Genomic DNA, 26,330 nt, shown 5'->3' on the forward strand with positions numbered 1-26,330 from the left:
TTTCGAGGCTGGTTCACTAGATTACACTTGGGAATTGGTTTATCCTCTGTACTTTCCAGGAACAAAAAAGAAAAAAAAAAAAAAAGCAAGCCCTAAGCCTGCATAGAATGAAATATAGCCTCAAGAATTGTCTTGGCCCCCAGCAGGGCCACCTTTAAGATTTTGGAATGCTGTTTAATCAACATTGCTTCTAATAGTGCGGAAAAGAGGCCCCTGAGTGTGTGCAGGTAAACGAATTATGAACGGAAAGATCCTACACAGCATGAACAGCTGAAGCAATGAGCAGTAAGATCTTCTGATGTGGAGGACAGACTTAACGAAAACAGAAAATTTATTTACTTTTCTAGATGCCCAGAATCTGGACTTTCAGAAGATGCCTATTTGCCATAGGAAACAGGAATTTTCTGTTCTTCATACAGAAAATGGGATTAACTACAATAATATGGGATGTCAAGCAGGCATCATGCTGGCTCTTTTGGCTCTTCTGAACTCAAGGACCACAGCCCATGAGCCCCACAGATCAAAACCTTGAAACAATAACACTCATTAGCGACCTATGTTAGCGACCAAAGGCTTGGAAAGGCTTTTTTGTTGCAAATGAGCCACAAAGCTCTGTTGGCACCACTCACCCTGAGAACCTCTCTGCAGATGTACGCAATCCAATCTTCCTTGAAACAGTTCCCTTTTGTCTTCTTTACCAGGTCAGTGACAGAGCCCGCACCACAGTACTCCATCACCAACTGCAGGAAGACAAACGCAATACACCTTTACCACAGCCCTAAGCAGGGTGCCAGCAGAGATACCATATGCAAACACCCACTCCACCGCAATCAAGGTGTGGCAAACTACACACGACCTTCCCGGATGCTAAGTGACATAAAATCTCATTTCCTGAACCACACACATTGCTGAATAAATAAAAAACCTCAGTAGTGCTCCCCTCCTATTGCAGATTATGGATACTTTTTTCTTTTTTTAAGAAACTACAAAATCAGAAAAACAAGAGCTAATAGTACTGAAAAACATGGGAATTTTTTCAAAACTTGAAATTTCTCATTTTGCTGCAGAGCTTCAAAAATCTTGCAACAAAAAAAAAAGGTTTTATTTTTCTTCTTTGCTTTATTGCCAATTCCTCTGTTACCTTTTTTATTTTCCAACTGAAAAAAGGAGAGGAAAGCAACAACAAAAAGGAGAGGAGGAGAAGAGGACAAGCTCTCTTTCACTTTCATTTAAAAAAAATGAAATTACAGAAATGTTTAATTTGGGGGAAAAAAAGCTTGAACAACACATCAGAATGACAGCACAAGTTACAAGTATTTACACCCATCCTCAAAGGAAATCATAGGGGATGGAAGACGTGTAAGGAGGAACAATTTTTCTCTTTTATATGTTATTCTTCAGAACAATGACTTCAGAGTTTCACTGAGACAGAGTCCAAGCCAAGCATACTGGAGCTCTAAAGAAAGAAGCTGTAAATCTGATGAAGAGAAACGACACTAAACACTTACCCAGAGCTGATCATCTTGGCCTGCAGGACTTTTCTTTACAAATGCGCCGTAATATGTAGCAATATTCCGGTGATGGGAGTACTTTTTTAGCATATTTATCTCCAGCTTGATTTCCTCCTCTTCATTCTGTAGGAAAAGAGCGCAGAAGGCTCCTTAGGTGACCGGAGATGACTGAGCTCCAGGGCTGCCGGGCAACCTCTGTCTTTGGAGGCTTTCACCACCCAGCTGGAACCAGCCCTGAGCAACCTGGTTTGATCCCATGGCTGACCCTGCTCTGAGCAGGAGGTGGGACCAGAGACCTCCTGGGGCTCCCTCCAACCTGAGTTGTCCTGTGATTATGAGACTACAACTGATGGACAGGCTCTTAAACCGACGACTGAATCACCCTGACCCATCGGCCTAAAACAATGAATTGCTAGGGTTTGACCTAAAGAATCAAAAATGTCTTGATTTGGGTATAACAATCTTATTGTCTCTTCAGGGGGCTTAGACAGGACCTATTACTCCCTCATTTGCAGTTTCTCTATGCAGTAATTTAGTCTTGGAGAAATTAACCAGATTCAAACAAAAATAAAAATATCCTTAACACTCCATTACTTAAATACTTGGAACACCACTTAGTGCACACATCAGCCAATTTGTCTTCCCAGTGCCGTGGATGGTCTTGCTGGGAGGAAATCAACGGCAAGAAGGAGGCAACTCGCCACAAATCAAACTCCAGAGCCAGCGCAGGGTTAGGATCTGCTCCTTCCCTCCAGTTGCAAGGCTACCCCACCTGCACCACGGAGTTTTTTCCGCCCTCCTAACGTCATGCCATCAGTTAAGTCTCTGGCATGCTGGGGGCTAGCACATCCCTAGACATCTCCTTCCAGGCACTAGCTAGCTCTGTGTTCCCACTGCCTTTGCTTCAGTCTCTTCAGGGCGGATGCTCTCTTCTGCCCAGCACAGGACCGTGCACAGTAAGACAAGCAATGGAAACACAAGTTTTAATAATTACGTTGGAAAGAAATGCCCTTTTCAGAGAGAACTGCCTGATCTGAAGAGGTCCTCCCATAGCCCGTTTGCTATGTTGCCACCAAGAGAAATGGTGCACAATACCCAGTGAAACACATGTGGATTTTGCTGTCTCATTTGCTTTAATAGGAAATGAGTGGTGCTGCAAGGTATCCTTGTATCAGTTAAAAGGAATATGACAAATCTGAAAATTAATTTACCTTGCTGCAAAACATCCCAGTCAGCACTTGCTAGCTGAAGGGGAAAAAAAAGAGGAAGCAAGAACAGCTCAGCCCCACAGGACATTTTTTTGCACTTTTCCACTATTTTCCAGCAGCTTTGCCATCGAAGCATTCCTTTAACCATCACAACAGACGCTTACAAAACCAGCTGCGTTGTCCTTTCTACCTGTAGCAAAACGTTAAAGCCTGACAGGCTGAAGCCAAATTCCCTGAAGCATATGCATATGATGCGTCTTATTAAAGCCGACCACACAAAAATCATTCCCAACAGAACAGAAGGGACCAATAAGTTTTCCCCAGTAACATCAATCCACAGGAGACATGTTACCAGACCAAAGCCTAATTGCCTTAAGCTTTAGGAAATGGGAAATGTAAAATAACTCCACTTGAAGCAAAATGAGCTATGTCAGGTTTCAGAACAGCCCCTTTGTTGAACACAGGCTTTCAAGCTGCACACATTATACTAGGTATTTCATTTGCCTTTTGTTTGCAACTAAGGAGAAAGGACGACCCTTAATCCTCAGCTTGATACAGCCCTGGATGTTGTACGACTTAATTAGCGAGGGTAAGCAGAAGCCTGGTGCAGCACCTGGAGCCTCCAAGAGAAATCAGAGCTGACTCTCAGACAGCATGGCAGGAAATCCTCCACGAGCACGGTCCTATTTCTCTCTGCACATGGCCAGGGCACAATCAAAGGGAGCTGAGAGCCTGTGCTGATGCTTTCTGGGAGGGGAAACAAGGCTCTACTCCCTTTGGGACTCCAGACAGTGCACGTGAAAGGGTGGAAACAGGCAGGTGAGGAGGAGGTGGCAGAGAATAAGGACATGGGAATCGCCACAGGGTCCTGTCACTGATACGACTTTCTGGTAATGGATCTTTAGGGAAGAAAGACAGCAGGACAAACAGGGAGGACTCCTTTCCTCCCCTTGCTGTCCCTCCTGCATCCTGCCCACTCGTCCTGCTAGGGCAACCAAACGTGTGGAGGGGCAACATTAATCTTTGGTAAAGGCCTTCCCCAAATTACTTAAGATCTCTTCAGATCTTAAGGTTTTGGGTTTTTTTAACTCTGCCCATCTGCATGAACTTTGCACTGGTGGAGCCCGACTGAAAAGCTTCCCTGCTGTGCCCTCAGCACCAGCCTGCAGCTTTCACAAAGTTCCCCTCGGGGAGCTGGCAGATCTCAACCACTTCCTCAGGGCTGTTGCCTTTTTTTCAGCTCTTCTTCCTTTTCCCAATTAATTTGCTGGATGTTGGAACTGTGCTGGCACAGCTTTTATCCAAGTACTTTCTATTCCTCTGCAATCTCGCCTCCGTGTTTTTAAAACAAAGATAAGCATGTGCCTGTTTGTGGACACAGCTGGAACAACAGGTAGGCTCTTCCACACCCACTGGCAAGAGCGAAGAGTAGCTGCACATGTGTAACGCTCCCTTCCCACTACCAGCAAGATGATCCAATTCCTGCTTTATCTCCTGTCCTTATCTATTTACCCAGAAGGCTGGAACCTGCTCCCTCCCTGCACCTGCCTCTTCTTCCCTTGCCCATCCTTGCCCATCAAGGCAGTTACCTGTGCTCGCACACTGCTGTACACAGCTCAGGTACAGGATGAGTGCCTTGGGAAAACGCTGCTTAGATTGGACAGTGGGCTTCCCTGCTGAGAAGAAACCCTCTGAACCAAACTCTTGCATCCTCCGAAGACAGAGATGTGACTTCAAATATCAGTCAGTCTGTAAGGTAAAGGGCTATACAGGACAGCAGGTGGGCGTTGCATAGACAAAAAGTACTCTGTCTTCCCAGTGCTTGAGTGAGTTTCGGAAAAATGACTCTATTTCACACGGAGAAACCAAGGCAGAAGGGTAAATGTGAGCAATCCTGTCCCATGGGTCATGTCTGAGGCCCAGCCAGGAACTGAACCTGGACTTGCCAAGTCTCAGTGCTACATACATCCTTCAAGCAGGGTGACCGGGGACAAAAGCACCCTCAACTTCTCGGTGCGTGCACATGCTCAGGATTTCCACTTTCCACCACCTCTCTGTCAGTGTTACCATCAGCCACATCTCCCAGGGGTCTAGAAACCTGCTCATAAATCATGCTGCTCGCAGATGTGCAGGTGCAAAAAGCTGTTTGCTTTCACAAACCAATGCGTTTCTGGGCACAGATGGCTGCATGCGCAAAGATGACAGGTTCATGATCAAAGGCTATTTTTGAAGATGTGGGCCTATCTGCAATGACATTAGGAAGCAAAGAACTAGAAAGCACACGCCTTTGACCTCAAATGGAAACAAGATCATCAGCTGATAAATACTCCACCAAGAGACCCCTTAGTACTGGGGCATTCCTAATGACATGTTTCTCATTTAAATGTTATTTGCTATCTAGAAAGACTGAAAGCAAGGACAGACAGAGAATGACCTGCTGCAGAAGAGCTCTTGCATCACCTGCATGGACAGCTGAAGAGAAAAGCAGCAAGAATCCAATCTCTTTGCAAGCACTCTGCTTGCTTGGCACCATCAGATAACAGGAAGCAGAGCCTGGGTGGAGAGGCACATGAGCGCCTGTTGCCACCAGCTCCCCTTCAACCATTTCAAAGGGTTCCCCCCGCTCCCCCCGTAACTTGACACGGCAGCACTTCCTGACAGATGTCCAGAGGATCCCGCAATGACCACAGCATCCTGCTGCCGCTCTTAAGAAACCAGCCCTGGGCTGCGACTCAAGACAGCGAAGGGCAGATTTGCTCAGCTCTTGGTGTGCCCCAGATCTTAGAGCTGAACAATCACAGCGGGAGCTGGTCAGGGGATTTCTGATGAAATGATTTCTTGCCAAAAAACCCCGTAGATTTGGTGAAACAGAATCTTTTGGCAGAAATGTACTGGTTACAAAGAAAGGTTAGCTGAAAGACTTCTTAGGTTGGATTTTCTAATGACGAAAACATGACACTGGGGGAGAGAAACCCACTGCAGAATATCCAAGTAGCAAGGAAGGAGCTCAGACCCCTAGGACACGAGATATCCTTGTTCAATCCAATGCTCTCCCAAGTCAGACAACACTGACCTATTACTGAGCAGCTTAGTGATCAAACCACCACCAACCTACACTGGCACGGGGCTCTGTCAAACTCAGCCACTGGAATTGCCCCATTTTGAATGAGAGAGATCTACTGGGGGCTTGAATTGGGGAGTCCTCTAAGCAGGTACACAAATCACAAGGTCAATCCAGGCATTCAGCTCTTCTCCGCTTTTTTTGGAGATGGGTGAAGGGAAAAATACTGCATTTGTCTTGATTTTATTTTTTAAATCTCCCTGTTTTCTACGACATGAAATTTTCACTCCCTAAGAAAACTGTTCCCTCTGCAGCACTGATCAGATCATATAACCACCGGAAGATGAAAATGGCCACAGGGGCTAGGAGCCTCCTGTCTCACTCAAGCAGGTTTACTATGACAGCTTCCATTTCTCACAAGCCAAACTCCATGTGAGATGTTGCTCTCAGGTGCAATTTATAGGCAGGATGTTGGAGACGAGGATTTCAATATTTTAAAGACTTTATTTAATGCCTCAAGCTAGCTTTTCAAGACCAAAGGATCAGAAAATAACTTAAACCTGTGCAGACTAACAATGCAAGAGAAATACTGAATCCTTGACAGCCTCTGAATTTCTGACATTGAAATTCTGGAGATTGAAAGGATTTCTACTTCACAGTTAGGACCCACTACTGCTGTGAGAGGCTTCAGTAACCAAATGCTATGAAGTAGAGAAAAGCTATTGTTATTTTACAGGAGAACTGAGCTTCAGAGATGCCCTGGACACGTTCAGCATCAGCCTCAGCCGTACCCATGCTCCTACCTACTACAACGGCAGAGCAGGAATGCATTGGCTTCAACCACTCCATCTGCTCTGCGCTACAAGAGACCAGCAGCACAGTCCCCGGCCAGACGGATCAGCGCAGGCAGTAACCCCATTTCTTGCAGCCACGTGGCTCACCCCAAGTGCTCTGGGAATTTGCACTGAGGTGTCTGAAGGGCTGGGGACCGCAGCTGCCAACCTCACCCTGCTGCTGCACACGGCCGCTGTGCTGAAAGCAATTGGGGTTTACCATAACACGCCGAGCTGTGAGATGTGGTGGCTGAGGAGAGGACAACCCCAGGGCAGAGCAGACAGCTGCGGGAGGAACCGGCAGCTACTGGCAGCAACCGCCTGAATCACTCCTGCACTGGTATCCCAACCGAGAGATTCCTCCACTAAGGACCTGGAGGAAACCAGTGATAAAGCAGAGGACTGCATCCAGGTCTGCCAGCCTGTTTCCTAGCAGTGGCAACACAGCCAACCCTGCATTAAGAAAGTGGAAATAGCAGCAGAAAGCCTTGCACTCACCCTGCACTAAGGTCAGAAAGCAGAAACACTCAAGTACAGCAGAACCGGATTTGTTCAGGGTTTAGTGGGGGAAGAGCACCAGGGAAAACCCCTCCAGATGGCTGCACCAACATGCTCACCACTCAACTCTCAAACCGTCACAACTGCTTTCGCATTAAGTGACTCAACGTGGAAACAGCATGATCTGTTACCGTTGCCCGGCAAGCAATGGGACAGGTTCCCCAGTATGATGCCGTCTCTCTAGCCTGCAAGGAAGCAGCAAATCAGACCTAAATAGCTGTTTTTTGTTCCCAGAATCATGCAAATCTATCAATGTGAATTCCTGAAGCTGAACCACAAGGTTGTCCTCCATTTAAACTTTGTTTCCAAGCAAGCAGGCATTACTGGATGCTACAGTTTGTAGCTTACATACAAAGGAGGCTGTGTTATGTATAGTAAAGGGAAGGAAATCTTTCCAAGGTTCCCTTCCTGCAGTTTTTGCTTCAATTGTTTCATCAAGGAAGGGACTGTCACTGGTGTTAACATGATGGCTCACAAGTGACATCTTTGGCCAGCCCTCGTGTGCTGTTGAGTGACCCAGCAAAGCATGAAAGCAGTCCATACCGAAGCTCTGGATCACTTCTGAGTCCCTGCCAGGATCCGTCCTGTCAGCTCCTCTGTCAAAGCACGGAGGTGCTCTGATCTCAGGAATCTGTCTGTGACCCAAATCCCATCCCCTCTCCCTTCCAAAATCCAGCAGCCTCACGTTTGGTGACTGCCATTTTTTAAAGCCAAAGCACCTGATGATAGATGTACCTACAGAGCAAAAATCCCACCAATCTAACATAGCGCTTATTTAAAAAATGCACCCACCTCTGCACACAGAGAAGAGCAAAACCGGCAATTCAACTACGCGTGCGTATTTTACAAGGTAGCAGCCATACATAGCCAAACCAGCCCTTAGATACGCTTTGCAAAAGCATTACAGTAGCATCTAAGTTCAAAAAAATCAATGTGCAACTCAGACCTCTTGCTGCTCAGGGCTGGATTCCTACACCATCAGCAGAGAGAACTGTCCTGGACCTGCTCTATGTGGCAAGGACCACGCAGACACCAACTTGTTCTGCGGTCTTCCAAGACAATCGAAAGGCATACGAAAATGCAGGCAAGGCTTGCTTGTGCTTGCCCAAAACACCAAGCAGACTGCAAGATGTACCACTGGCAGACTTGGCCCAGAGGACTTGGCCCTGTTCTTTATTTCAGGCGATAACCCTCCAACAGTACCTCCAGAGGACTCTATCTTGGAGTTTCCACTCCATATCTACACTGCCAGAGTGGCAGAATGGGGACCTGGTCTCAGGCAGACGAGGTGCATCCCGCCAAACCACAGACTCCCAGTAACCTCGAGAAGGGGAAGCAGGGAGTCTCCCCAACCCTTCCGGGGCTCAGGCTGATATGGTCTCATGGAGGCAAGCTGCTTCACTGCTGCCTCTGCTCTTAAAAGGAGAAACAAAAATCAATACTTAGCAACTTTTTCAACACCCTGTTCCAGCACTGACACCACTTTATAAATGTGAGCAGGGACAGTGCCAATTAAACTGTCTTCTTCTCTCATCTGTCAAATAACAATAAAAAAGTGCTACATTTGCATTTCTGACATGTTCCTGCTTGCTAGCTGTCAGGGTAGCTACTCTGAGGAATGGCTGGCACGCGAGAGGAGAGGATGTGATGAAACACAGCAGGGGCAGCACAGAGCTGCAGGAAATCTTTTCCTTGCTATCTCTGGAAACAGATAATCAACTAGAAATAAGCAGGAAGAGAGTTCTCCTCCTTGTTATTATAGACCATCAAAATATATGGCAATGAATTCCCTTATTGCTTTGTCACCATTGGTCAGGTACAAATGAAAAATCTGGTTGTATTAACACCTCCCAGTACTTTATAAAACACAAATCAGTGCTCAGCAACCATAACTTATGCCACTGGATCGTCTTTTATAAGCTACCCACCTTCTCATGAGCTGATTATTTATTTTTCCTTGCACCTTGATAACAACTTTTTTATTTTTGGTTTTGCACTCACCTCAGTGACATTCATCACTTTGATCGCTGCCAGCTGCCCCGTCTTAACGTGGCGACCCTGTTAAAACAACAAAAGACTGTAAGTAAGACATGTATGCAAACTACGTATACAGTAACAAATCAGGCATATAACGACCGGACTTGAGTACTTGCTTTCAGTCACGTATCAACAACCTTTCAGTGATACAAAACTACAACGGTGCAGTTTGGTGATGTGTTATCGGACCCACGCCCTTGCCATGCTCTAACGTTAACCGAGTTACCTTTGCGGGGCTGAATTCCCCCCTTTAGCCAAAGCAAGGAGCAATGCCGGGAGACTTCTGCTGCCAGAGCACGACGTGGCATGAGTTGATGGGTCTCCACCCAACTCATGTTCAATAGGTGTTGCCGACCCCCAAGCCGGCTCTGTTAGGAAATCTCAGCCCAGGCCCAGGGTGACCTAACCAGAACAACCTTCCTGTCCTGCAATCAGGGCTGACACGTGCTGGGGAAGCAAGGCGCTGGGTAGCTGGCACCGTCCCCACCTCCCCACCCCACGTGTTCTGGCTCACCTCGGGGTAAAGAGAAAACTCTGGGCTTCAGTACATCAATCTGGCAACCTGTATGTGGCTGCCAAGAAACTAAAGCTGTATGTACTTTCTTGGGGGTTTTTTTTGTTTGTTTTTTGTTTTTTTTTTTTTTTTTAAAAAAAAGGCTTTTTACTGTGAAATGCATAGTTTTTAAAATTCTTACTGCAGCTGAGTTAACTATATCTCAGCTACCTCCCAAAAAGCATGCAGAGGCTTTATATTTAAAATGTAATCTTCTATGCTGGTGGGGAGGACCTCTCCCAGGGCCTTGGCGCTGTGTGTGCCTACACACGTACACACACTTCACTACTGAAATGCCCACACCCCACAATCATTATAAAGCAACAGATAACTGGTAATTTTAGACTAGGTAAGTGGCTAGGTTTTGAAAACAAAGCTAGGAAAAGGCAGGTAATAGGGAATAAAGCTATTAAAAGAGCAAACTTGATACTGAGACTGACAAAATGCGGTTCACAAGAACGTGTATTAGAAACACAACCAGGAATCTTGCTGTAAATTGCATAGTTTCTTGGCTGGGTTAGATCAAGTTGCTCAATAATGCCCCAGATGCAGTGTTTTGCCATGATAACCAACACTAATCTCATACTGGAGGATAGTATCAGAAGATTTGTAAGAACAGTGGATTGGCTACATGTCCTAACTCCTCACTTCCATCAAATGTTCAGAAATGGGTTTGGAGCTTTGAGACTGCAATTTTTTTCCTGAAATAGTAGTGCCTGCAAAGCTGTATATCGAAATAACTAACTGACATCAGTTAAGTAAGCCATAGGAAATCAGGAAATCAAATCTGAAATGCTGCAGTTTGCAGACAAAATGATTTGCAGGTGCAATTTACACCTGCAAAATTAAAAGCTAGGTTGATGTCATTTTAAAACCCAGGTCCTATCTGCACAAAATTGCATATGAGTGTTATTGCTAAGACTAAGCAATTTTACATCAAAGAAAAATGATTCCTCGTTCTCAGGCGATATGTCACAGTCACGTTTTCCTTTACAGAAAACTAAATCCGGCTGAGTTTTTGTACATTTGTAAGCGTCCTCTTTCCGTGGAAGCCCTCCTGGGATTGCAAAGCTTTTTCTCAAAAATGAGAATGATAGGATTTATACATTATCACAGACCTCAGGAGGAAGACAAACGGGACACACCCTCACCAGGCCCACGACACACACGCCACGGTGGCTGGGTGCAGCTAGGCAGTGATCAGTGCTACCCCAACAGATGCTGGTGTTTGGTCAGCATCCATCCCAGCTGACGTCAATCCCGGTTAGCGAGCTTCCTCTGCACAGCCACGGCTCCTTTGTTGGAAGCCATTGTTTGCAAATGTTTCCAGGCATTGAATGTCTTGGCAATATAGCGAGAGAGGACCTTCCACAAAATACAGTCATGCTAGACACACTGGCACCCTGATTTAACTCCAGAGTTTTTCTGGAGTCAAGTACATGGATAATTCCATGTCTCTGGCCACCACACATAGCAGGCAACCAACCCATTGAAACAACGAGTCTGCTCTGGGCTGCTGTACATTCTGCAAAGGATGATGTCAAGAATCAACACTGATTGTCATAATTACACTGAACCATGGAGATGTGCTTCTTCACTGAAAGAATAAATCAATCAACAGTAGGCTAGCATTGCACTTGATACTGAATAGTCATAAGAATAAGGAAGGGGGAAAGGCCTGGCATTCAGTTTTGATTTCAAAGCATGATACCTGGTCAAACTGTCCCTCTGTATAACAGACATCTGTTATTTTGCAGCCACAGTTATTTTCCACTGCATGCAAACCTGCTGTTCTCACTCACTTTTACCATTATAAATGAGAATACTAAACCCCCCAAAAAGGTTTGGAAAAATTAGCATTTATGGGAAAGAAAACAGCAAGCCCTTTTGTTTTGTGGGTTGTGAGTCTTTGCACAACAAATGTGTTCCCGTTAACCGAGATGCACAACTTGATCCTGCTCCCTCATTCCTAAAAGCTCCTATGGCTGCAACTGGGCTGACTGCTGGATGAGAGGAGCTTAGTCTGTGCGGAGAGGGCAGGATCATGCCTCGTGCCTTGTCTCAGTGCCCTGTCTTCCTCACACCACCCAAAGTTACTACTAGCCTGAGGGAAATGCATAGACTCGCATCCAACCATCCCTCTGCACAGGCTCCCCTACAACAAATACTCTGGGTAAAGCAGCCTTTACGTGGAAGCAAATTCTGTTAACTATGCGCACTTCACACCCTTATGTTCTTTTGGACCCCTTTATCCTGGAACCAAATAACGAGTGGTTCAGTCCATCAGAGAATCCAAACCCTTCTCAAGAGGCTGAAAGGAAAGGAGCAGTAAAAACTCATTCCTGTAGGTTTGCTCTAATTCTCAACTCACAACAATTTATTTTCAACAACTGTTATCACACCTTTTGAAGAGTCTTCCACATTTCTTGGTTGTAGTAAGCTGGAGAACCTTGCCTTCCCCCACCACCACAAATTTGTGCAGCGTAATGCAGAGGGCTGCAGGTTAACCTTGTGAAAAGGTGTAAACATGTGTATATAATTACATCTGCCTTTCATCAATTATCTAAAAGGGATGTTTCAAAGCGTGTATTAAAAAAAGAAGTATCTTGGAGAGTGTAGCTAAATATGTATCTACAGCTATATAACTATATAAAAACATTTTCATCATGAGATACTAATTTTACTGCCATCTTGGCAGATTTATTTTTGATTACAGTGGTACATTTTCCCAAAGTAAAGGATTCATCGTTATCATAGAGCAATACGTCTCAAAAGTCTCTGCACCTGCTAATGTATGCAACAAACAATGTGGCAGAATTACACAGCACACACCATCATTTCTCCTTACCTCTGACATCATCCCGACACACACAAATAAAACCTTTCCTTTAAATATTGCCAAAGGAAAAGGGTCAGCCAGTGGAGACAAAAAAATCAGAGAATGCTGGAGACATCCTAAATGTTATTCCTTCTCCTCCCCAGAACTTCACTGTCTATTCGGTTAGTTACCAAAAAAAGGGGCAGAAGCAAAGCCACCCAACAGCTCCCCCAGACACCAGCAGTCCCTGTACGCAGCGGGTGCACGCTGGCACCCTATTGAACTCGGCACCACCACCCAAAAAAGTGAGCGTGCTATTGCCAGACTCCACGCTAAGAGGGCTGAAGCTTTCAGAGGACATGCGTGTTCATGTGGAGAAGAACCATTAATGCCTGTGCGGCGTATCTGAGCAGGGTAACGTGCTCCACATCACATTTGCTTTACTGCACAGACTACGGCCGTGCTGGCAGTCAGAACAAAACTCACAGGTTTCTCTCTTTTACATTGGTTTTTCAAACTGTTTCGAGTTCATGTGCCTTGACATCTCTACAAGCAGTAAACATCCTGAACCCAGCCCTGGGCTTCTTGTTAACATACTGAGAACCAGTGCCTAAGTAAGGAAAGGTTTCAGGGCCTGGCCCCTTATTTTTTCGTTTATCAATAAATCTCAGAGGTTAGCCAGAGTTCACGGGAACTCACACATTGCTACTTTTGCTGAAGCCACAAGGTTGAGCATGTTTGAATTGTTTTGAGAAAGGTGGTGTTTTGATTTTTGTTTAAAGCTCTTAAGAGCAACTGGCTGTTTTAACTGTTTCCCAACCAAATGAGACCAACAGATGCATTTTCTTCCACTGACGAGACACACAGAAGTTTATCCTTTTTGATTTAATCCAAAACAGGAGGAAGAACAAGGGGCATTGCCCTCCCAGCCCTCTGTGCAATCCGCCGCTGCCCATCCTCTCCAGACCATTAAAGGGAATCGATCGGTTGTGATTCAAGATCCTCCGTTGCACATTTCCTCAGAAACTGGGCAGAGGGTGGGAATGGTCTGTGGGCCCATTTCCCTAATAAAAGGTTTCATCTTTCACCCAAATGCTCAGTTTGAGAGCAGGTTTCATCTCTGGAGAATGCAGCCAAAACATCCAACAGCCATCTGCAAGTCATCCATATTCCCACCCAAGAATATAGCATTAAACATTATCAAGCTCATACAGAGCTCAGACATGAACAATTCTGAAGCTCAATGACTTTCTAAAATTGAAGTTCTTGCCTACATTTTGATGAGGTATCCAAGCTGGAAGAAATTCTCCCATTAGCTTTGAGTCCAGCTAAATTCCTTGTCTCCTCCAGAAAATATTTCCGCACAAAGTCTGCTGCAGTTGCCAGTTAGTCACTACAGTAACATTCAGCAAACCTGGAGCCAGCATACACATTTTTCAAATCTGCATACTGCTCATTGCAGCCACATTTGTGGGAGATGCTTTATGCCAAAGATCTGGTTCTGATGAGCTCCAACCCTGCATTACTTCTGCAGGGAGATATATGTGGAATAGGCAGATAGCTCAGTGTTATTTCTGTTGGATATGTATTTAACTTTTTAGCTCAATTAGATAAAGGAACCGCTTATCTATGCCCTCCACTGAGGGTCAAGACATGTATTTTTCTATTTACATCAAACAAGAGTATCAGATTTAGCAGTCAAGCCATTAGCTGATAAAGGGGCTTTATATGAATTAAGTATATTTACAAAAAGATGTATTCAGTCATGTACAAGGCCTTTTCCTGTTAGGTCCAAACAAAAATTTTGGGCAGTCCCTGGCTTGGACCACGATTACAGAGACCCAAGGTCCCAGTGACACACACCTGAGATTGTAAGGCTGTGGGTCACAGGCAGAGAGCTTGGTTTGACAGCTTCCCTCCCATAACCTGCAGAGCCCTCTCTTCCTAGGGGTGGCAAACAGCTCCCATCAACTTCTCTCCCCACTTGCGATCCCACAGATTTGCAGTGGACAATTGCACGTCCAGACGATACAACGCAGCTGTCCTGTCGCAGTGCTGCGCACCATGCCATGGCAGCCAAGTCCCATCACACGCTTCCTTTTTGGCAACAGACGCTCATTAATGTCCATGTGTTTCTGGGTCTGTCTGATGTAGTTGTCCCCATTTAACCGCAGCAGGAAAAAGGACACGTGAAGGGCAGGGACTGCCTGCTGCAGGATACCAAGGCAGCACGAAGCTGGTGGTTTTGACTATGCAGAATTCCCCATTTGTGTCCATGCCCTGTCTGCAACCAGAAGCACAACCTCACTTTTCTCGCCCTTAAAAAGCAGCGTGAGGTGTCTGTGTGCACGGGTACCTCCCAGATGCCAGAAGCCTCGGATGCTTGCCAGTTTGCACCTTTGTGCCCACACGGAGGGGAATTTCGCATCGAACACACCCTATCATCAGGCATACACATGTGTGGTGTGCTTAGGCTGTGCACACGCACAAAGAGCTCACAACATCTGCACAAGGCTGCGGGACTCCCCGGTGACCCTTCACAGCACTGCTCCAGAAAGCTGGTGGATACCACAAACTTAACTCTCGGGACCTTCTCTGGATATTGAAGGTTTGTATTTGAAAGCAAGAACTGGCTGTTGGAGGTGGAGGACTTTCAAGGCCGGAGGACTTTCTCACCCAGAAGCATTTATTATGGGATAACCGATGCAGGCTGTGGCCACCCACCCTTTGGGAGTGGGGTGAAGGCACAGCTGTTTCACTGCAAGCTCTTACTGAAAGTGAACTTCAGCAAGCAGGTTTCCTGTTCAAAAGCCACTTATGAACTTTGAAGTTTGAGCCCATCTCGGGCAAATCAGTGCGTGGCCCTGCGGTTGCTGGTAGGCTGCCAGCTCAGCCTTCTGTGCCCTGAAGGATGGGACCCCACCCTTTTGCCCCTCTCCTCTCCACCCTTTCCATCCTGGTAACACAAGGAAAGCCTTTAAGAGACTATGCAACAAATGAACAATGCTCTGCATAGGGATCCAGGAAACCCCATGTCCTATTCCACATGACCTTAACAAAGTCATGATCCTTCTGTTTCCCCTTCCACCTACATAGAGCTTTTCTACTTAGATCCAGCTCTTTAGAAGAGATGAGCAATGTTTGCTATCACCAGCCCCAGAGCCAGCCTGGAAACAGCACCTTTGCCTGCTCACGCTGCAGGCAGGCAAGGGCAGCCTCCCATGCAGCTGCACTGCGCTCCCCACAGCACGCCAGTGGGTCAGCGTGGCAGGGAGGAGGACCCCAAGAACATAAAACCTGCAGATATGCTGCTCTTGCACTGCAGTTTAGACACAGCCACTGTTTTACAGCATATGGCTGCTCACAACAGACATCCTGCTGTCCCCTGGGGTGTTGATTAATGTAAACAAGTGGACAGGGTTTGCACATCTGGGGCTGTAGCATTTTGGTGCTGAGAAGTGTCACTTGAGAAGACAGTTTATAGGAGAGCTCAATCAGGAAGACCCGTCTGTAATCGTCATCTCAGCAACTGGTACCACGTGAGACAACCCACTCTAGTCATGGTTGGAGCTCTTCAGCTAAAACACAGCAGTAATGCAAAACTTGAAATGGGACAGGAATAAATTCCAAGGAGGAAGCTATTAAGAGTTTGGAAGCTTACAGCTCGTTTTTGTCAGCGAATGGTCTGAGGCAGAGCTCAGGGTCAGTCGCGCACTGAATACTAGCACTGGATTTCAGAAGTGATCCATTTCATTGTAAACTATGTCATGTAATCCACATCAATTCCCATAGTTTTTAAAAAAAACAAACACAAATAACACAAAACCCCCAACCCACCGCAACACACGTCAGCCTTGGGCAGACAATTACCAGTTTCAGAAAGTCTTTTTTTCTTTAAACCCCCATGAAGACTACAGGGCACCAGCCAGGTGGGAACACGGCTATAATTTTGATTACAGCTTCATCCTTTTAATCATGCAACTCAGGCTGCAGAAAGCCTACTTTGATTGACATTATAAAGTTTGGTGGCATTTCTGTCACAACGTCTCCTGATGTCTGATTTACAGCCCCAAAATACAACAAAGAATTGTATTCCCTTAGGGCATTTCTTCTTGTGGGACATGGCTTAATGGGCATGGTGGTGGGTTTTTTTTGGTTGACAGTTGGACTTGATGATCTTACAGGTCTTTTCCAACCTTAGTGATTCTGTGATTCTCTGCTTTGTGATACTGGGAGATACTGAGATTTGGAAGCCTGGGCCTTGTTCCAGGTGACGTGTAGGGTAGCCCTCAGCTCCATCTCCCAGCTGGAGCACACGCTCCTTTCCTTGTAAGCGACTGCTTTCATGCCAGCAGTGCAGGATGCAGGGACTTCCGTAAAGCCACAACCCAGCTGCACTGCCTAAATGCTGACCATGTAGATACAACACGTTCGCCCTTTCACCCCCACATTTGGCACCCAATTTCCAGACAGTCCTAGGTCTCACCCAAAAACACTTGGCCAGCACAGCCAAATGTTGCATTTCCCCTTCCCTATTCTCCATAAACACCCTCTTTCAACGGCAACTGGATAGCTTTCTCTGCCATTAACTCCGTGCTATCGAGAGGAAGAGCACACAGCAGACTGCAGCATCAGAACGAGCTCCTGAGATTACTGCTTCAGCAACATAAAGGTCCTCCATTGCTCTCAGACTATCCAACATTAAACAGTGCCAGTTAGTACCTCGGGTTGTAATGGGACCGCTTGATTGACTTAGACTTAACGTTGCCCTCGGAACTGACCATAGATGCTTTCCTACCAGGGAAGGCAAAGCGTATCACCTGAACACTACAAACTATGATCACCCTTGTCCACAGCTGGTCAGAGTGGCGAACAACATAAATATTAACACACTCTAAATAATCAAGACATGCTGTTCAAGGTTTATGGTTCATTTCTTTCTCCTATATACTAATTCCCACTCTATTTTATGATTAGATATTTTCCAAGAAGTTAGCTAAGATTTATCACTTTCAGTATAGACCATAGTATGAAGTCGAACACCATTTAGCACGCCCCAGAACTTGGGTTGTAAAACATTAACAGTAAAATCGAACATGTCTGCACACAGATATATAAAGAATGATGGTTAATTAATAACATTCAGTGCACTTTAAGACAAAGCATGTTACATTAATGAAGAAAAATTAGAGATAATATATTATCTATAAAGAAATGAAAAATTGCTCAAAAAAAAAAAGTTACACTGCATTCCAAGTGAAAAAGGATGATTTTGTAAAGGTTAGAATATTTATATAGCAAAAATGACTTGAATATCCAGTGAAACACAAGTTCTTTTTCTAGCAAACACCACTGCCCTACTTTTGTGCAGAACAGGTCATTCTATCCCTCCCATTGCTTCTCTCTCTCCCCCCTCATCTCAGAAATGGGTAAGTATTTTGCACTCACTCAAAGTGAAAACATTCATTTTATAGGTTTTTTTTAAATGCAGTTTTAGACGTTTCAGGGGTAAGATGTTAAAAAAAACAAAACAGGAATTTCTCTCAGAGCCCCTACAACAAACAAACAAAAATATCACTGTAACTCATAACACTGTAGAAGATAACTAAGTTGGCAATGGTATAGGAGGACTTCCCATATACTAAAATAGCAACACATTAGCCAAGAGAAGAGATTAGAACGTGTAACTTCTATCAATCACTTAAAATTCTACCCAAGTCCACACTGGCTAGAAGGGAGGGATTGATAGGGGTCATTTCAATGGTACCAGACCAAACAACCTTGATCTGTAGAGGAAAAGGACAGTTTTCCACCCCTACTGCAAGTGTCTGTACCACAGCCCTTACAAACTGTAAAACCCAAGAGGCACCAGAAGCATTTTTTCTGTCCAGGTTTTGGGTTTTTTTTTTATCCTTTCAGTTCCTATTTCCTCCCATTGTACAAGTGGAAACGCAGATTGTTTGCTTTGCCTAATGTTTGTCTGTGTCTGACTGCAGACCAGTGGGAAAAGAAAATGAAACAAAGGAACAAATTCAAGCCCTTTTGCAAACACATGTTTGAGCACCTACATTTTTGCAGTATCAGTGTGTTTAGTTGATCAGATTGCCATCCTTAATGCAAAACACGAACCACTCAAGGCTACTGCATACTTGTAGAAGACTGGACTAGAGATTGATCTCTTGGAATTTTGAAACCTGCTCCCAAAGAGGTCATTCGCATTGTGATTAGCAAGATCAAGCAAAGCACTAAGCCCTTCTGAAAATACCGTGCTAGCCATAATATGAAGAAAGGAGTTTTGTCCTCATTTGAAATGTTCTGCAGCAGAACAGCCCATGTAATCTTCTGCAGCTCCATGCTCATTTGGAGGAGTCTGGAAAGTACCCATTCCTGCGGCTTCTCCTTATTCCGCTAACTTACAGACATGATGTTTTAGATATCCAACTGCTATTTGAAGTTTCTGAGCAACGTGAACAATGCAAGAAGGAAGAGCAGGAGCATTCCCTCCTGGGGCAGGTAAAATCACGGTGGCCCTTGGTGGGTAACAGGGGGAAATCGAGAGCTGCAGCACACAGCACAGCATGCAGCTTGGAAAGCCACCTTCACAGACTGCCACCGCTGCCGCGCTCGGGGTCGACGCTGGTGGGGATACGCAGGGTTACCGAAGGCATAGCTACTCCTGGTGAAGGACCAGACTCCCACCGACTTTGACAGAGATGGATCTGGCCCAATCTGTTTTGTATCAGGAGATACTTCAGGAGGGCCTAAGGGGAAGACAAACACTCTGAAGCTCTGGCTGTCTTCTGTTTGGGAAGTCACCAAGGTGCTTGACTTCAGAGATAACCGCAAGGCCCCTGAACTCCCATGGCTTCTCATCACGCACCCAAAGCAAAGCATGCGCTTTGCCAAGTGGCCTGAATGGGAGCTGCTACCAGCAGGGAAAGAAAAGCAACATTTTGGGGCCATACATGAGTCAAGAGAGCAACTCAGACAGCAGCACAGTGAATGGGAGGAGAGGTCTGAAAAGGAGGCTGTGCAGTCATCCCCTTTGCCTCACATTCCATTTATTGGGACATAAAACCTGATTTCTTTGAGCCTAAATTTCAGTATTCGTACAAGTAACAGTTTCAACAGCCTTGCCATTCATCCTGGGCTTCGGCATTTGTCATGCCTCTTATCATCTGTTGAAACACGCTGTTGGGTTTCCAGCCTCAGACACCCCATCACGGCTTGCTACCCCTGCCAGGGGCATGGAGGCTTTGCAGGCACGGGCAGCTTTCTTCTTCCAGTGGGTGTTCTGCCCTGGGCACGTCTGGACTGGTGGGTCTGCAGGCACCCGTAGCAGCGGGGACCCTGGCTGCCCAGCGCGGGGTGGCGGGGATGCGGGGTGGCGGGGATGCGGGGTGGCAGGGATGCGGGGTGGCAGGGATGCGGGGTGGCAGGGATGCGGGGTGGCAGGGATGCGGGGTGGTGGGGATGCGGGGTGGCGGGGATGCGGGGCGGTGGGACGTTCGGAGCCCCGTGGCTGCTCTTGCTGCGGGCAGGAGGGTTGCAACAGCCTTGGCACAAAGCCAGTCCTGCTCAGCACCTGGGGAGCCCAGCAGTGATTTATGACAACAAAGATCTGCCGCACCAAAAGTCTATTCGTCCAGAAAAATAAAACAGTTTAGGAAAAAAGCCTCAGCCTTTGGAAGGCTGTCACTCTGCAGAGCAGGGGCCATCGAGAAGCTAAGTCTAGGGAGAGGTACAAATCCCTCCACCCCAGTAAATTTTCGCTGCCTGACTCATGTGGATCCGTTTACAGAAATACAGGGGGCTGGAGAAAATCTATACGCAGCACATCTCTGCTGGATGAAGTCACAAGCAGTTAAATGTGTCCCACCAGCCCCATCCTGCTGAAAGGAAGTCAGGGCTGGACTGTAGGAGGTCAGCTGATGGATGGCCGGACTTTCGGAGCAGCAATCCCTCAAAGGAAGACTTTTTGGCTCACCATCACTACGAAGCTCTGAAGGTCAAGCTGCACACAGCAATTACAAACCTCATGTTATGAGAGTCATGTTTTAACTTTTTAAGTAATGCAGCCTTCCCAGACACATGCTAATAAAGAAATGCTTTATTAGCCTTCTATCCCACATAAACATAACTTTGCGTGCACACTAAACTCTCAGCAATTATATCACTGAATTTTTAAAAATCCTTCAGCATTCTTGTGAACAATAAGTATAACGTAGTTTAATTTTTCTCTTGTGTATAATGCAGAACATGGACAAGGCTCTGCATGGGTTAAAATTGTGTTGCTGGCTTTAAGGCAGACAGCATACACGGCTCAGACTGCAAGTTCCAGCCTAGATGATGAGAGCTACAACAACCTTAAAGGTGATTTACTTTTTCATTCCAGTTCTGCTGGTGTTTTTCTCACACAGATCGCAATGCCATGTGGGTACACGTCTCTTTGCAGATGACGGGGTGAGACAGCACACATGGCACTGCACAGGACAGCCCGATACTAACAACCAGCATTAAACGGGTTTCTTTTAGGGTCTCTGAGCCTTTCCTTCAGTACTTCATGGCAAATACCCTCCCTACAAATCTCCTCACCTGAGGTGAATCCTGAAGTCAAAAACTCTACTGAGTACCGCTGTCGAGTTCAGGAGATCCGAGGTTTGCCTAGGGATAGGTCATATTTTTCACATACACATACAAAAGTCTTCACATTTAACTGAGGAAAAAAGAGCATCTACTCGCAGTGCCTTTTCATTTGGCTCTATTTGACGCATCCTCTCCAAAAATAAAAAGGGAGTTAATGGACGCAATTAGTCTGTGAGAAAACACATCAGTCTCCAGATTTCTGAATGAGCTCTGCAAGAGATGAACTACATGGCACTGATCTCGCAGCAGCAGTCAATTCCTATTTCCTTCCAAAATCCTATTGGCCAGATGGTCCATAAAACTCAAGGGAAAATTACTTAAACACTTGGAAAGGCTTTCAGTATTAAGTTGGTCTCCAAAACGAAACCAGACTACCCTTCTAATTATTCTTAAAAGTAAAGTATACCTTGCTTTTCTAATTAAATTAAGAAGGAGCGGTGCTTCCAAGTTCACTTTCCTAAAGAAAAAATCTGAATTCAAGAGCAGCCTTGGTGTTATTTTTTTCTAAACTGATCTAATCAGCTTCGTACAGCAGAAGCCTGGCTGGCAAAGGTTCTCCTCTCGAGCAAACTATAGGTCAGATGTGCGGTAACAGTTCCTGAACAGCTACGAGCAGTTACTGTTCAATGCCGTATCTTCCAACTTTCTGTATTACTTGTAAGGATCGAAGTCAATCATGGCAGAGAGAGAAATTACCAGTGAACTCTTGAGAGGGAGAAAAAAAAAAATACCCCTGCAGAATCATTTCAAAAAAAATGGCTAAACACATCACAGCTGAAGAATTGCAGAGCCTTAAGCAATGTAGACTAGCATAATTACCAGCACGTATGTAGCAAAAGCAGCAGCTAACCATTGGAAGAATTGGTGACAAAAGGGACTGAGAGTTTCCTGCAATTAACCACTGAACAGCTTCACCAGATTCTGAAACTCAGCTCTTTGCCTTGCCGTGTTTAAACAACCCAAGTTCATTTTGTACAGTGTAAGATGAAGTAGTGCACTACATAGTGAACTATGCATTTGGGTAAAACAAAAGCAGAGCCCCAGCACAGGCTGGGGACCCCCCTGCCCTCCGCTGATGCACTGCTGGCTCCACCTCCGAGAGGTTCCCTGCAGGACTTCCCACCAACAGCTACTGATGGTTTCTCCTGGCGCTTGCGTTCTTGCGTGCAATTCTGGCTCCACCGGCGTCAACAGGAATTTCTGCTGTTTAATTTATTGGATCCGAATTTGCCCCATAAAAGGTCAAATTTCTCAAACAAAACAAATCCCACTTTGCACCACGTTTTCCACTAAAAGTGTGTATAATCAATGCTTTCTCTGTTGGAGAAGGTGTGTTCACACTGATCCCGTCACAGGTTTAAGCCAGAGTTTGTGACAGAAGAAATTAACCTATGCCATTACTGCAGTGCGTCCCTTTGTGTAAAAGTATCTGACAATCAACTGCACTACTACCCCCCAAAGTTCACTGCCTATTGAAAATTGGTCTCTTCTAAAGCTGCAGATGAAGGCCAGATGGAAACAAAGAACACTTGCTATTCTGATTGATTACAGATACATTTACATTCACAGGCATATAGATTTGCCTGGATTCCTCTCATTCACGATTTGTCAGTTGGTCACACGAAGCTTTCCCAGGCAGCAACGGAATCTCTGTGACCTTGTACAACACCAAATACAACGGGGCCCAAGGTACTATGGACAAAAGTCCATGCACACACACAAAAACACATACATAAGTATTCAAAACCGTAAGAGTGAAATCCACTGGCCCAGCCCATGAAACCTCAGGTGTCAATGAAGCTGCACCAGAACCCTTCTTGCGATTCAGTCTCAAACCCAGTTCTCATCTTGCAAGCTCTGAACCCTGTCTGCTTGCTTTTAGCTTGTAATGGCAATAGCCTAACCAGTTGCATCACATCGCAAAGCAGCGGTCAAGAAAGAAAAAACAAAACAAAACAGCAAAACAACCTAAACATTCCACAAGGCATCCAGCTAATGGCAGCAGCTTGCTGGAGAAACATGGAGTAGCATGTACCTGAAGTCTGGTTTACACGTATAATATAAGCTTTAAAAACTGGCATTTCTGCTTTAACGTCATCTTCTAATTGTATTCACTTTAAAATTTACCTTAAAAGTTTAACCATCCACAAGTTTCAAAATAACTTCCTTTTTCAGCTTCTTTGCATATTCCATCATCCACATGCAGATGCCAAAATACACCACCAACAGCTCATTGCTCCTTAGGATAAATCTGGTAATACGTGCCAGAGAAAAATTTCACAGGGTCAGCTAAAACTCGACAGCATTGCCAATGCACGTATTTAAATTACAGAAATTCTACTAACTAGGTTTCTATTTACAACAGAAGCATCTTAAAAAAAATAATAATCAAAGAGCCTATGAAAACACCATACCAGAAAACCTACCTCCCAAGTGCTGTGTATTGCCTTCTAGTTTCTGAACCTTTAGGTTCAGAGAGGGACATGGGATTACAGGGAATTGCAGGCTGTCCTCCACTATCAAAGACAGAAGCCTAGACAGGTTTCTTAAGAAAACAGGGCGTACGTGATTGTGCTGCTTTTGCATCCAACCATGTTTTAACCTGTCAGCCCATTTCAACCAAAACTGACAGACAGATAGAAGTCTCAAAGATGATTCCATTCCTGCACGCTTTGTGAAAATCGGAGACCGAAACAAATTCCCCTCCTCCAGAGAGGAGGGCTCCAGAGCGGGCTCCGCGGTTTCCTTCCCAACACTGCCTGCCAGCTGGCCAGCCAGGGAGCTCCTCGCAATCCGCAGCCAGCCCCAGCACAGGCTGCTTCTTGCCCAAAGGGCAGGAGATAGCCCCAGGCAGCCGCTGCAGAAGCCTCAGGTCAGGGCTGGCAGCTAAGGACTAAGCGGGGGCCATGGGCGTGTGTGCTGGCAGAGATCCTAAAGGACTCAGCAAAGGAATTGGGACTGCTGAGGTCAGAGGTGGAGGACAGGATAAGAAAGGACCAGTTTGCAGTTTGCAAGCAACTGCATTTTGTTAGTTTTACTGTTTAGTTTTTCCTCAAAGCCCAGGAAGTTTCAACAACTTCAGAATTTAACTTGATACGTAAACCCATCCCTCATCAGTGCTTGTAGGCTGCTTTCCTCTAGTCTTAGCATTAACATTGCAAAACTGTTTTCATGTTTGCACCACTGAGGCTTACAGAAAATATGTATTTTTGACACCCGTTTGCACAAGAAAATAACTATATTCAATAATAGAAGGGTTAGAAAAAAACAAATACCTAACAAGAAGGGGTTCTGAAATTAGCCACTGAGCTACCTTTATGGATTAGCTCCCCGGCACTGATTCTTATTTGCCATTTACTCTGTAATCAAATGAGTGCAAGGTGAGCATAAAGCACTAGCATGCCACTGTTAGCGTTTTATATCCACTTTGAATAGGTAAAACAAACGACATCACATGCAAAGGACTGGAGGACACAAGGTTCCAAATAATTATTTTTAAAGACCTGGTTTGCATACATGGTTTGACCCACTTTAATTAGAAATGTATTTCCAGCTCAGTTTTGTGAAGTGTGGACATGCTCACTGGCCTGCATCGGTTTTGTTTGTCATTTCCTTTTCATTGATCCAGCCACGCTGGACATCGTTTTCCAAAGTGCTCATCTTTTGCATAAATCCATCTCTGTCCATGCAGTTTCACAGTGGCTTTAACAGAAGAAGAGGGAGATTAACACTGAGTTCTTCAGAAATTCCCGTTTATTTCTGTTACCAGCTTTTTCTTCTTTTTAAAAGAATTTGCTTTAGGAAAGTCAGCAATTAACACTGATTAAAAGGCTGATTGCCGTAAGCTTAATATTCATATGTCTCATAATCCAATGAGAACAGGGTTTTATCACTAACTGGGACAGCAAATGTTGGCCACAGTCAGGGGTGGGTCCAGCCAGTGGTTTTGCCCTCGCAGCAGTCGTATGCAAGAACATGTTTCTGTGGCAAGGCAACAACCTTCTACCTGCTAAAGCTTCCTTTTGTTTTTGCCAAGGAAAAAATAGTCAAAAATAATAATGTAAGAAGCTATTCTCTGCCAAACCTCAAGAGAGCTGTTGTTCTGCTTCATCACCAGCTCCAGGCACACACCCCGTTACGTAACGACACCAGCATCCGTGCAACCTCATCCAGAGCACGCGGGTTAGAAATGCTAAACCTCAGAAGCGCACCTGCGGAAACGAATGGCTACGCTGACAGCAAACATGGATCTGGCAAACACAATACGGGGTGGGAGATAAAAAAAAATTAAGATGTAAAGCCCTCTGCGTCGTCTCATGTATTTCAAACACTGCTTGCTAATAAAGGTTCCTTCACCCAGTGCTGATGCACAAACTGGATGTCCTCCTCGGCAGCCAGGACACGAGCCAGACATGGCTTATCAGATCACAAACAACTCCTGGAAACACACCTAGAGAACTGCACAGTCGGCAGCTTGCCCTAGGGTGGGGAAAAATGCAGAAGCAGCAACTTCCCTGTTTCTTTTTCTGATCATGCTCCCAGTTTTGTAAGGAGATCCCTGGGAATAAAAATGCATCGTACAGTCTCTGGGGATTTTTCATATCACACAATGACTATCGACAGTGAACAGCTTAGATAACAGGGCACCGCACAATGACATTCATGCTACTTGCTCAGCAATAAAGGAAGCCAGAAGGGAAGGAAAACCCACTGTTGGCACATGCTCCCATAATCTGGGGGAACAACCCCTCTGGAAGTTCAGGCAGTGTTTACACACAACAGGATTCAACCAGGCAGGCTCCCCACTAATAATCACAGTTTATATAGCGCAGTGTCATCTCCATCCCGAACTCCACTGGCACCTACAATCCCTGTCCGGCCCTGGTCCAGCTCCCATAGGAAGGCTCAGCACTGCCTCCATCACAAGGGCAGCAGAGATGCCTGGAGCCCCACAGTTAAGCCTGTCAGAGTAGAAAGATGGAAGTAGATGGACTAGAAAGCCATCTCTGTAATATAAAGAATTACTCTATTTTAATATTAATAACATCAAAAGGGAGAGGTCTGCCAGAACTCTGTAATGACAACAATGCAGGATACAGCAACCA

At 45.4% G+C, this 26,330-nt stretch overlaps 1 protein-coding gene across 1 annotated transcript in view; it reads right to left on the reverse strand.

The window, feature by feature from the left end:
* Nucleotides 1–26,330, reverse strand: part of NRK (Nik related kinase) — a 103,702-nt gene that overhangs the window by 59,402 nt on the left and 17,970 nt on the right. Inside the window, exons 3-5 of the mRNA XM_059824379.1 lie at nt 9,173–9,229; nt 1,509–1,634; nt 630–740 (exon numbers count right to left, since the gene is read on the reverse strand). Of these exons, the coding sequence (XP_059680362.1) occupies nt 630–740; nt 1,509–1,634; nt 9,173–9,229 (294 nt within the window). The remainder of the gene's footprint in view (nt 1–629; nt 741–1,508; nt 1,635–9,172; nt 9,230–26,330) is intronic.

Source organism: Gavia stellata, chromosome 14, assembly GCF_030936135.1.
Source record: "Gavia stellata isolate bGavSte3 chromosome 14, bGavSte3.hap2, whole genome shotgun sequence".
NCBI lineage: Eukaryota > Metazoa > Chordata > Aves > Gaviiformes > Gaviidae > Gavia > Gavia stellata.